The sequence below is a fragment of the Neoarius graeffei genome, chromosome 9 (assembly GCF_027579695.1).
Source record: "Neoarius graeffei isolate fNeoGra1 chromosome 9, fNeoGra1.pri, whole genome shotgun sequence".
Taxonomy (NCBI): Eukaryota; Metazoa; Chordata; class Actinopteri; order Siluriformes; family Ariidae; genus Neoarius; species Neoarius graeffei.
The window spans coordinates 16,663,297-16,676,016 of NC_083577.1; the positions used below are offsets into that span (position 1 = coordinate 16,663,297).

Sequence of the window (12,720 nt, forward strand, 5' to 3'; positions counted from 1 at the left end):
AGAAGTGAAGGGTTGATTCTATTTTTCAGGGATGAGAATGGGACATTTAAAAAAAAAAAAAAAAAAAACTCTGAAATGTCTGCCAAGGGCAGACATAACGCACGCAAAGCATGCATGGGGGGGGTTTGAAAGGGGGGTGCGCCTTATATATATATATATATATATATATATATATATATATATATATATATGAATGAATGTTTTCAAATTCAATGATGGTTTAATGGTTTAAAACGTTTATAAACTTTAAGATAACAAATATATATCGTATACCTTTGTGCTTTTTTGTTTTGATGTGCTCCTGGACGTTTCTAGCTCCTCTGTTTCCATAATTGATCATATCTGAGCACAGAATACACAGAACCTTTCCCGGCACGTCCACTTTTCGGATATGTTCCGTCAGGCACGTCGTCACAGTTTGTGTCCCTATCTGCAAGGTAATGCTACTATTGAGCCATGCCCATCGGAAACAGTTCTTTATCCCGTTTGATTTATCGATTTCCCTGGCAGAGCCCCGGTGGGGGCCCAGGGGGCGGGAGCTAATGATTTTTGACTATTTTTTTTTTTACCCCAAAACCATTAATTTTATCAGCAAAAAGTTGCAATTTATTTGGAAATAAATTCCCCTTCTTGGTGGACTACCAGGTGAAAATGATTAATATGGGACAAGAGACTTGTTTTTAATCAATTCACATTTGATGATTTCAGAAAAAAAAAAAATCAATCCACCTTTTAATATAAACGAGCTCTACAGTATTATATTTCTGCATTTTAGCTATTCATGTCTTTGAGTACTCTAATCCTTTAAAATGAAGTGCAAACCAGAAAAAAGTTCTATCATATAATTCTCTTAAGCTTTCTTCTGACGTTATCATGGTAGCAGGAGGTCTTGCATATTAAGCAGGCAACATTCAACATCACTTATCACTTCCCTTTCAACTGTTGTGTGTACTAACTAGGTTTTATCTGGACAGGATGTTGTGTAATGTAATACAGATACCATATGGTCAATTTGAAGATCAAGATGGTGATTTTGAATTAAAGAACAGGCATGTACAATTGGCATTACATATTGGAATTTTTTTTTTTAAATCAAAAACTAAGTTCATCTCGGCCTAAAAAATTTGGGCAGACGCTCCTGCGTGGCACACGCCAGCAATTCCCCCGTCGCCCATGAAATGAGCAATAAGTAGGAGAGTTATACACAGTATCATGCCTAAAATTTTATCAGAAATATAGATATGATACTATGATTCTCCCCAACATGCTACATTAGATAAGCTAACCCCATTTATAAACCCCATTTACACTTGTATATGACATGTATTTGATATATGTGATATATATGATGTATATTCATACATTGTTATTTTACGGAAATCTTCAGTAAGTTTGGTCTTTTCATGCCAGCCTGTTGTAAACCTAAATATAATGATGCACATGAAATGACACTCCTCACCTCAACATGCCCTTTACAATCATTTAAGCCACCATGGGCAATGCTGAAACCACTGTTGCAAATAGTACATCGGGCGAAACTGTAATTATTGTTGACCCTTATTAGACAGGGAGATTCTTTTGTGTAATCTGAGGTGAAGTGGGTTTTGTATTTTCATTTTTTGGCGCGCGCGCTCTCTGCCATGCCGATCCTGTAGGCTGCACTGACTCAACTGAAAACGTCGGTCCTCAAGAAAAGGGATAAAAGCCCGCCCATACTGAAAGCTGATTGGCTTATTTTGCTGAGTAACCCAATCAGGATGCTCTTTGTCTAGCATGCGCTACATGAACAGGCACACGCGCAGTCTCTCTCTCGCGCTCCGTCATATGCGCACATTCTAAGATGCGCGAGGTAGACAATGTTTTGCGTGCACGCGCTTGCTCGCTTGCTCTAGATTCCGGGAGATTTTCTCCAATTTGCGGGCATCAGTGAGCCGCTATCAATATGCGGGAGACTCCTGGAACTTCCGGGAGACTCGGGATGTCTGCGTTATAAGGTGACCACAGATCGTTAACCATACACACACACCCCGAACCCCCCCGAAATTTTCTCAACGGATTTACACGTTTCACAAAAAATGACATTTTCAGCGGGAAAAACTCGGAATTCCGCGGATAATTCTCATCCCTGTTCTATTTTTAGTTTCAGAGAACAGCAGACAAGCACTAAGGTGAATTTAGTTACTCTAGGAAAATGCTGTTATATTAATTGGAGTCACCTTCACCCAGTGGTTACATTTTGCTGCTTAAAAATAAGTACATTTAGAACAAACTCACCACCCAGGAAAATCCACTGTTCATGGCTTCCTCTCTGTCTACTAGTTCTCCCTCGTAGGGTCCAAAGTGCGCACCTACTGGAACAGTCTCCCCCTTATTAAACACTCCCAGGCCAAGGTCAGAACTACTGGACTCGCGAATCTCTAGTCCAGGAGGAAGCGTTTGTCTGGCTCGGTCAGGGACTCCCATGGGAACAGGAGTATCAGGGATGAACAGGGGTGGTCCGTGATCCTCGCACTTGTTGAAGAAAAAGGATTTGCAAACTTCACAGTCTAGGAAGAGACAAAACACAACAGGAAGAAATGATACCCAAATGTGTATGAAACCGTGCATATCTGAGAACATCTACATTAGTATTCCATGAACTTTAGTCCAAGAAAGCTTGTCAGAAAGGTTCAGGTACAAGCAATCATCATAACTAGAAACACACACACACACAAAAGATCACATGTACTACTTTGAGTATACTGACAGTTCTGCCATTTCTAAAGCTAGGCATTTTCCAGTGGCATATTTCTAGGATTTATATTTACAACCCCAATTCCAAAAAAGTTGAGACAAAGTAAAAATTGTAAATTAAAGCCGCTAGCGGCCTTGACGGGCCCTCGCACGTGTGGTTCCGCAACCCAGGACATCCCGCCACCCAACAAAACAGTCACGTCATATATTCATCAAATGTTCATCAGACAGGCCCATAATGGCTAAAGAGTATCAGAATCAGAGTCATATTACAAGATAGAGTTCAACATTCAGCAATATCCTGCAGATATCAAATTCAACATTCAGCAATATCTTGGCACGTGTTATAATATTTCAACATATTACAATATATCAAAAATCATTGTGCATTTTGTCTGCAACAAAATGCACAATGATAGAAGGTCACTATTATTGTGTGTGTGTGTGTGTGTGTGTGTGTGTGTGTTCGTTCCATTATTTGGTCCGCACCAGGCAGTAAAATTATTACATTGTAGCATACAGACTGCATGTGGTCCGCATTCAAACATGCAAACAAACCAATGCATCAGAATCATATGACAAGATATCAAGTTCAACATTCAGCAATATCTTGGCATATATTATAATATTTCAACATATCAAAAATCCCTTAGCAATTCAACTTCAGCAATATCTTGGCATCATGTTTGCCAAGTTTGACATGAATTTGATGAACCGTCTAGGAGGAGTACGTTAAAAATGACCATGTGTAATTTCACTCCAAATGGCCTTATGACATCATTCCAAAGTTCTACCCATTCATTTCAATGGGAAATGGAAAAAGGGGCGCTATGAAGTCCCTGGGCCATAAGTCTGTGGCTGAGTAGCGAGGACAATGACTGATGTGTGTATCAAATTTCATGAGTTTTCATGCATGGGAAATGCCTCAAATAAGGCCAAACACTGCATAATAATAATAATAATAATAATAATAATAATAATTAAAGCCGCTAGCGGCCTTGACAGGCCCTCGCACGTGTGGCTCCGCAACCCAGGACATTCCGCCACCCAAAAAACAGTCACGTCATATATTCATCAAATGTTCAAAGGTGATGTGCATGTTGCAAATGCCATGACTGCTTGACGGATGAGAGATAGACAGACAAAGACTGTGTGCGCGTGTGTATTTCTGTGGTGTGAAAATGTACATTTATATATGTACAAAACTATATGTGTCTCCTCCTTATCTCTATCTCACGCTGTAATCTGCCACAATGATGGCAGGTCACTAATATATAGATTTAGGCACTGCCTAAATGCAGACCTCCCATCTGTTTCTGGGTTGTAGAATTTTCTTAGATCATAGCCAGTCTCTTTTGTTTTATTTCTTTACTGGCTAGCACTGGCCACTAGGCAGTGTGTATGACTGGTAATTACTAACACTGGCCACTAGGCGGTGTGTATAACTGGTGGTACACGTACACGGACAAACCACACACACACACAAAAAAAATCGACTCGATGGGTTTACCATTTTTTCTTAGGTATGGTGCTCCGCTATTATTGTGTGTGCATGTGTCTGTTTGTCAGAGGCAGAGAGACAGAGAGAGAAAGTGTGTGAGTGTGCTCATAGATGTTGCGTGTGCATGTAAGTGCATACTTGTGTGTATGCATATGACTGTGTGTATATGAGTGTACACAGAATTGTATACATCAGACTCAAGATATCCAATATTTTGTAAAGTTTAAGATCAATCCAGCAATGAATTGAACATTTCCTGCTTGGCCAGGTGGTGGCGCTATAACAGGCCGGCCCATTGGGCATCAGGTTATCATAATAATCATAACATCTATTGAAGTCAGAAGTGTCTGACCATACAGTCAATGCACTGTGGCTTTCTGACACGTTTCCTGTTTATGTGGCAAGATATTAAAATCATAAGGCCATTTCAACATATTACAAGATATCAAAAATCCCTTCGCAATTTAATATCAGCGATATCTTGGCATCACGTATAACAAATTTCACATGAATCTCATGAACCGTCTAGGAGGAGCATGTTAAAATTCATCATGTGTCAAAATACACATATTCAAAACCCTATTCTTTCCTTGGCCAGTTGGTGGCGCTATACGAGACAGGCCCATAACGGCTAAAGAGTATCAGAATCAATCATATTGCATATCAAGTTCAACATTCAGCAATATCTTGGCATATGTTATAGTATTTCAACATATGACAACATATCAAAAATCCCTTAGCAATTCAACTTCAATGTCTGCCAAGTTTGACATGAATTTGATGAACCATCTAGGAGGAGTACGTTAAAAATGACCATGTGTAATTTCACTCCAAATGGCCTTATGACATCATTCCAAAGTTCCACAAAACAGTTTTCCACTTTGCCACAGTCCATTTTAAATAAGCCTTGGCCCAGAGAAGACGTCTGTGCTTCTGGATCATGTTTAGATACGGCTTCTTCTTTGAACTATAGAGTTTTAGCTGGCGCCAGCAGATGGCACGGTGAATTGTGTTCACAGATAATGTTCTCTGGAAATATTCCTGAGCCCATTTTGTGATTTCCAATACAGAAGCATGCCTGTATGTGATGCAGTGCCGTCTAAGGGCCCGAAGATCACGGGTACCCAGTATGGTTTTCCGGCCTTGACCCTTACGCACAGAGATTCTTCCAGATTCTCTGAATCTTTTAATGATATTATGCACTGTAGATGATGATATGTTCAAACTCTTTGCAATTTTACACTGTCAAACTCCTTTCTGATATTGCTCCACTATTTGTCGGCGCAGAATTAGGGGGATTGGTGATCCTCTTCCCGTCTTTACTTCTGAGAGCCGCTGCCACTCCAAGATGCTCTTTTTATACCCAGTCATGTTAATGACCTATTGCCAATTGACCTAATGAGTTGCAATTTGGTTCTCCAGCTGTTCCTTTTTCGTACCTTTAACTGTTCCAGCCTCTTATTGCCCCTGTCCCAACTTTTTTGAGACATGTTGCTGTCATGAAATTTCAAATGAGCCAATATTTGGCATGAAATTTCAAAATGTCTCACTTTCGACATTTGATATGTTGTCTATGTTCTATTGTGAATACAATATCAGTTTTTGAGGTTTGTAAATTATTGCATTACGTTTTTATTTACAATTTGTACTTTGTCCCAACTTTTTTGGAATCAGGGTTATAATTAAAAATATCGTTTGGGCCACACCCACCTCAGGAGTAAACACAAATTTACTCATTCCAGTTCATTGCAGGGCATCATGCACTCACACCTTCAGACCTGGTAGCCATTTAAGCTTCCTTTTTTTTTTTTGGGGGGGGGACGGGACGGGACCAGTGGACACAGAGCAAAACCATGAGAACATGGAGAGAACTTCCAAACCTCAACACAGACAGTAACCCAAGCTACCCATTCCAGATTATTTCTTCCTTTGCTGTTATAATAAGATCCACTTTTCTGGGAAGGCTTTCCACTAGATTTTTTTTTTAGCATGGCTGTGAAGACAGCATTAGTGAGGTCAGGCACTGATGTTCGGTGACTAGGCCTGGGGTGTACTCGGTGTTCCAGTCCATCCCAAGGTTTCTCAGTGGGGTTAAGGTCAGGGCTCTGTGCAGCACACACAAGTTATTCCACTCCAACCTTAACACACCATGTCTTCATGGGGCTCACTTTGTCCACAGGGGTGATTATCATGCTGGAACATGTATGGGCCTCTTTGTTCCACTGAAGGGAAATTGTAATCATCAAAAATGTTGTTGACAAAATTAACACTGATCTGTTTGTTGATTACTTTTTATTTCATGACTAAATTGTAACAACATAAATTAAAAAATAATATGAAAATTCTGGTGAAGTCTCTGTTGGCGGCACGGTGGTGTAGTGGTTAGCACTGTCGCCTCACAGCAAGAAGTTTCTGGGTTTGAGCCCAGTGGTCGATGGGGGGCGCTTTCTGTGTGGAGTTTGCATGTTCTCCCTGTGTCTGAGCGGGTTTCCTCTGGGTGCTCCGGTTTCCCCCACGGTTCAAAGACATGCGGTTAGGTTAACATGGGGCAGCCTGAGGGTGAGGTGCCCTTGAGTGAGGACACACGGGGACACACACAGAACCTAGATGCAGGAGTTAGTTGGTGTTATTCCAAAAGGACAACCATGATTGTGAAACAGCCCTTTAAAGGAAATTAAATTAAAAATGTTACTCTCAGTCCGAGGTATACTACATTCTCCATAAACAAAAACCTGCAAGTTCACACTTTACCAATTAAAAAAATAAATAAATAAAATCAATTGCGCTCCGGTTTCCCCCACAGTCCAAAGACATGCAGGTTAGGTTAACTGGTGACTCTAAGGCTACGTTTACACTAGACCGTATCTGTCTCGTTTTCTTCGCGGATGCACTGTCCGTTTACATTAACCCCCCTGAAAAAGCGGGGAAACGGGAATCCGCCAGCGTCCACGTATTCAATCCAGATCGTATCAGCTCCGGTGCTGTGTAAACATTGAGAATACGCGAATACGCTGTGCTGAGCTCTAGCTGGCGTCTCATTGGACAACGTCACTGTGACATCCACCTTCCTGATTCGCTGGCGTTGGTCATGTGACGCGACTGCTGAAAAACGGCGCAGACTTCCGCCTTGTATCACCTTTCATTAAAGAGTATAAAAGTATGAAAATACTGCAAATGCTGATGCAAATACTGCCCATTGTGTAGTTATGATTGTCTTTAGGCTTGCCATCCTTCCACTTGCAAGTAATAAGTGATCTGCGCTGGGATCTCACACACAGCGGCTCAGTCCCGAATCGTGGCTTGTTCACTTCACTCGCGCGCTCTGTGAGCTGCGCAGGGCCGGAGTGCGCACCCTCCAGAGGGCACTCGCTGTTCAGGGCGGAGTGATTTGGAGCGCAGGATGCCTGCGGAGCCGAGCGTATCCGCGTATTGGTGTTGCTGTGTGCACGGCTAACGGTTTTAGTGTAAACGCGAGTCGTTTTAAGAACGTTAATCTGATGATCCGCTGATTCGACGTAATGTAAACGTAGCCTAAATTGACCGTAGGTGTGAATGTGAGTGTGAATGGTTGTCTGTGTCTATGTGTCAGCCCTGTGATGACCTGGCGACTTGTCCAGGGTGTACCCCGCCTTTCGCCCGTAGTCAGCTGGGATAGGCTCCAGCTTGCCTGCGACCCTGTAGAAGGATAAAGCGGCTAGAGATAATGAGATGAGATGAGAAAATCAATTGCCATTTCATCCAAGTTGGTGACTAAATAATCTGAGACACAGGCTACATCCCAGTTGACCTCCTATCAACTAGTGTTGGGTTCACATGAGCAATAAATAAAGTCATCATCTGACAACAATGTATGATGTAATAATCCTGTTTTATTAACTGAACCACTGCCAGAACACCACCAACCAAAAGTTTAAATGAGTTCTGTTGCAGTTAGAAGAACCCCCCCGCAGATTGCATTTACTGTCCAAATGCCCTTTATACTTAGGCCTACTTAATACCCTCAATAAAATTATTATTGTCCGTTACACACATCAACCTATGGTGACTCAGTTGTGCCTTTTGAATACAGAATAAATGGAGAGAACGGAACATTACCCGTTTATTGAAATTATTATTACAAGGGTGAGTATAGTTACATGACTATAGCTACAAGTGCTATAATACTTGTATAACAGTTGTGCTGATTCTGTTAGCGTTTGTAATTATTGCACCATCCACTATTAAAATTAAAATAAAATCTTCAATATTGTTTGAAAGTCTCGAGCAAAATATTTTATTTTACAAAAAAATAACACTTCAGATATTGTTTTAGCAATAATAAGAATCACTGTAGAAATGATAGAGTGCAAATAACTCTACAACTAGATGTCCTTGGGGTTGTTGAGACATGGAGGGCTGGGAATACCATCTAGCCAACAGTTCAGGTAGTAGTCCTTTGAGGGTAAATGCTTTGGCTTTTGCAACTTCTGTTTCCAAAAGCTCATGTTGGGGGGGAAAGTCTTTACACAAAGAAGGTTTTCTTGCTTTTGTGTTTTTTTTGTTTTTTATAAACTGTTCTTCCATGTCAGGACTCTTCAGGAAAAATAAGGTATATTCCAACATGTAGCTAACGCTAGGCCACAAATCTGTACCATCACTCCAGTCGTTTCAAGGAATTTTGTACGGATCATAACTGCTAATAAACTAAGTTCCGCATTATATCTATCCTTTGCTTCTTTTTGACTAAGATTATTCAAGTAATCTGGTAGTAGAACCTTTTTTAGCTGTAGTTTTCTTCGGGCAACAGACACCAGACATCTTCGCTTGACTTCAGTATGTGAACAGTATGTAAACAAAGTTCACTTGTACCCCAGGCATAGGGTAGTGATGGTTGGTAAAGTAAACGTGATGTCAGTGCAAAGGTACTCACCTTTGCACTGAAACATCATGGTACCAGTGCAGCAGCCAAGTGATTGAGGGCGTTTGTTGTGATTGGGGATTTTCCAGGGGTATTTCCGGTCTGCCTCATGGCAGCAAACTGGCCCACAACACTAATTTTCCTTCAAAATATACCCCAAACATTGCAAGGTAGAAATTTGATACATGATTTTTTAGCAAGTGTCGGAGCAAAAAAAAAAATAGCGTCAGCAAATTTAAAGCGTGTCTGCCCTGACACGCAAAAGCGCTCTGGGGGAAAACACTGATGATGATAATTTGTAAAAAATTGTTAATTTTGGCACTAATTCATCTGTAAATAATTGGTACAAACAAGAACAAAGTTAAAGGAGTGAAATTCCCTCTTCCTATAAAAGGCTAGAAAAAACTATGCAAGGTAAACAAAAAAAAAAAGACAAGCATGGTTTGTGCTGTCCACAGGGTGCAGAGAGTTATAGGCTGTGAAAAGCATGAAACCATTGAAACTCATCAAGTATTTAGAACACTCAAAACAAGGCTGTTGGCTTTTGTCATGTGCACTGTGTGCATCATACAAACTCTTTCGTAATATTTCAAAATGCAAAAAGACCCACAGTTACAGAGGACCTTGTTTTACAAGCTGCTGTTGACCTGACCACAGATCCTCAGCACAAATGTGCTGCAAATGATTTGAAAAAAATCCTGATCTCCAACGACATCATTTGGAGGAGAGTACAAGATATATCTGAGCACGTAAAGCAGCAGATGGTAGCATGCATTAAGGCAAGTGGCTTATGCACTAAAACGAGATGAATCAACAAATGTATCTGATCATGCCATCCTCATTTTGAGACACTTATCAGGATGAAATCAAATCCTTTGTACAATTTGTAATTCAATATTTGAGTCCGTGTTTGTTTAATTTATTAATAAATAAATAGATGGCTCAATTGTACTTATTCCAGATTGTGTGCGTGCGCATTTAAAGTGTGGCCCATTTTTATATTAATGTATCTCATTAAATGTGAATAATTTATTTTGCACATTTGATTAAATGTGCATTGAATTTAATAAAGCGATATTTTCCATTGTAAATACTTGTACCTCACATGTACTATACGTTGATTTCCTGTTATCTGATTTCCTGTAAATAATCATTATCCAACTTTGAGGCTTATACAAGGGATTATTAGTATTAATAACATAATGCAAAATTAATATGCATTTCTTTGTTTACCTCCATATGATCAAAAACTAACATTGATGTCCAACATAAAATATGGGTCCTGATGCAAAATCAGTTGAGAACCAGGATTAGGTAGTGTGTGGTACAATAACCAGTGAGTGTGTTACTGAGCTCCAGAGTGGCCTGATGTCTTACAGAGATAGTCTTTATTGTCAGGATCTTCCTCTTTAATGGAGAGAACTTCAGGTGGGTTGTTGAGGTCATCTGTATGGTTGTAGATGTTCAATTCCAGCACCTCCTCTTTCTTCACACAGACATCGGACACTTCGGATATCTCTCCATCTGAGGTCTCAGTTTTCATGCCTTCACATACCTGAAGATCAACCAATACCACTTATTCAGAAAATACTTTAGATTTCCCTTTTAGCCCTACATTATGCATTAGGAGGTTGTGTGTGATTAGCAGGACAGCTTGTAGACGAGCAATGAAGCAAATCAGTAAAATACAAATCCTGTTCAAATTTTAACAATTTGTCTGTTTAACTCAAACCATCATTAAGATTTACCTGTGAGGGATCAGGATCAGGTGCTTGAGCCTTCCTAGAGCAGTGCTGTCTGTCTCCTGCTGAACTCATTGTAACCAGTCTAAACAAAGAATTATTATTATTATTAAATCAAATAATTAAAAAACCTCAAATTAAAAGGTTGGTGGACTTAACAGTGACCCTTACAACTTATCAAAGAACCAGTGGTTCATGACATTGATATGTGGACAGGAACCGGGATTTCTGACTTTATACATACTTGATTTCAATGCCAGGAAAATGCACAAAGCAAAGCCTGAAGGCATACAAAAGCTTTTACACATGGTCATACTTGAGATTCATTGGAGAATTAAAATAAATAAAATAAATAAAGACACACCAACAGATATTCTGATGGGATGTGGACAGGTTTGTACAAATTTTTATTTTATTACAAATTTGACACAATGGCAACTGTAAATCCACATTTCAGTACCTGGATTCCAGTTGTTTCTGCAAATTGCAGATATCCAGTTGCTTCTCTTTTCTGTAAAAAGATAGCTCCAGTTTCTATATTAATGCACAGTGGTGCTTTAAAAATTATGAACCTTTTAGTATTTTTGATATTTCTGCATAAACATGACTGAAATTGTCAAATTCACAGAAGTCCAAAAAGAGAACCCAACTAAACAAGACAAATATTACACTATCATTTATTTACTGGAGAAAGACACCATCAATGCTGAAAGGTATATCCAGGTTCTAGAGCAACATATGCTTCCATCCAGACGACGTCTCTTTCAGGGAAGACCTTGCATTTTCCAACATGACAATGCCAAACCACATACTGCATCAATTACAGCATCATGGCTGCGTAGAAGAAGGGTCCGGGTACTGAACTGGCCAGCCTGCAGTCCAGATCTTTCACCCATAGAAAACATTTGGTGCATCGTAAAATGGAAGATACGACAAAAAAAGACCTAAGCCAGTTGAGCAACTAGAATCCTACATTCGACAAGAATGGGTTAACATTCCTATCTCTAAACTTGAGCAACTTGTCTCCTCAGTCCCCAGACGTTTACAGACTGTTGTAAAGAGAAAAGGGGATGTCTCACAGTGCTAAACATGGCCTTGTCCCAACTTTGAGATGTGGTGTTGTCATGAAATTTAAAATCACCTAATTTTTCTCTTTAAATGATGCATTTTCTCAGTTTAAACATTTGATATGTCATCTATGTTCTATTCTGAATAAAATATGGAATTTTGAAACTTCCACATCATTGCATTCCGTTTTTATTTACAATTTGCCCCCAACTTTTTTGGAATCGGGGTTGTATTTTATATATATATATATATATATATATATACACACACACACACACACACACACACACACACACACACACAGTGGGGCAAAAAAGTATTTAGTCAGTCACCAATTGTGCAAGTTCTCCCACTTCAAAAGATGAGAGAGGCCTGTAATTTTCATCATAGGTACACTTCAACTATGAGAGACAGAATGGGGGGGAATGAATCCAAGAAATCACACTGTCTGATTTTTAAAGAATTTATTTGCAAATTATGGTGGAAAATAAGTATTTGGTCAAAAACAGAAGTTCATCTCAATACTTTGTTATATACCCTTTGTTGGCAATGACAGAGGTCAAACGTTTTCTGTAAGTCTTCGCAAGGTTTTCACACACTGTTGTTGGTATTTTGGCCCATTCCTCCATGCAGATCTCCTCTAGAGCAGTGATGTTTTGGGGCTGTCGCTGGGCAACACGGACTTTCAACTCCCTCCAAAGATTTTCTATGGGGTTGAGATCTGGAGACTGGCTAGGCCACTCCAGGACCTTGAAATGCTTCTTACGAAGCCACTCCTT

General features: G+C 39.9%; 1 protein-coding gene across 1 annotated transcript in view; it reads right to left on the bottom strand.

The window, feature by feature from the left end:
• The window catches only part of LOC132891483 (zinc finger protein 431-like), a 57,039-nt gene that overhangs the window by 15,554 nt on the left and 28,765 nt on the right, over nt 1-12,720 (bottom strand). The window contains exons 2-4 of the mRNA XM_060929098.1: nt 10,880-10,958; nt 10,509-10,686; nt 2,275-2,546 (exon numbers count right to left, since the gene is read on the bottom strand). Of these exons, the coding sequence (XP_060785081.1) occupies nt 2,275-2,546; nt 10,509-10,686; nt 10,880-10,948 (519 nt within the window). The 5' untranslated portion in view covers nt 10,949-10,958. The remainder of the gene's footprint in view (nt 1-2,274; nt 2,547-10,508; nt 10,687-10,879; nt 10,959-12,720) is intronic.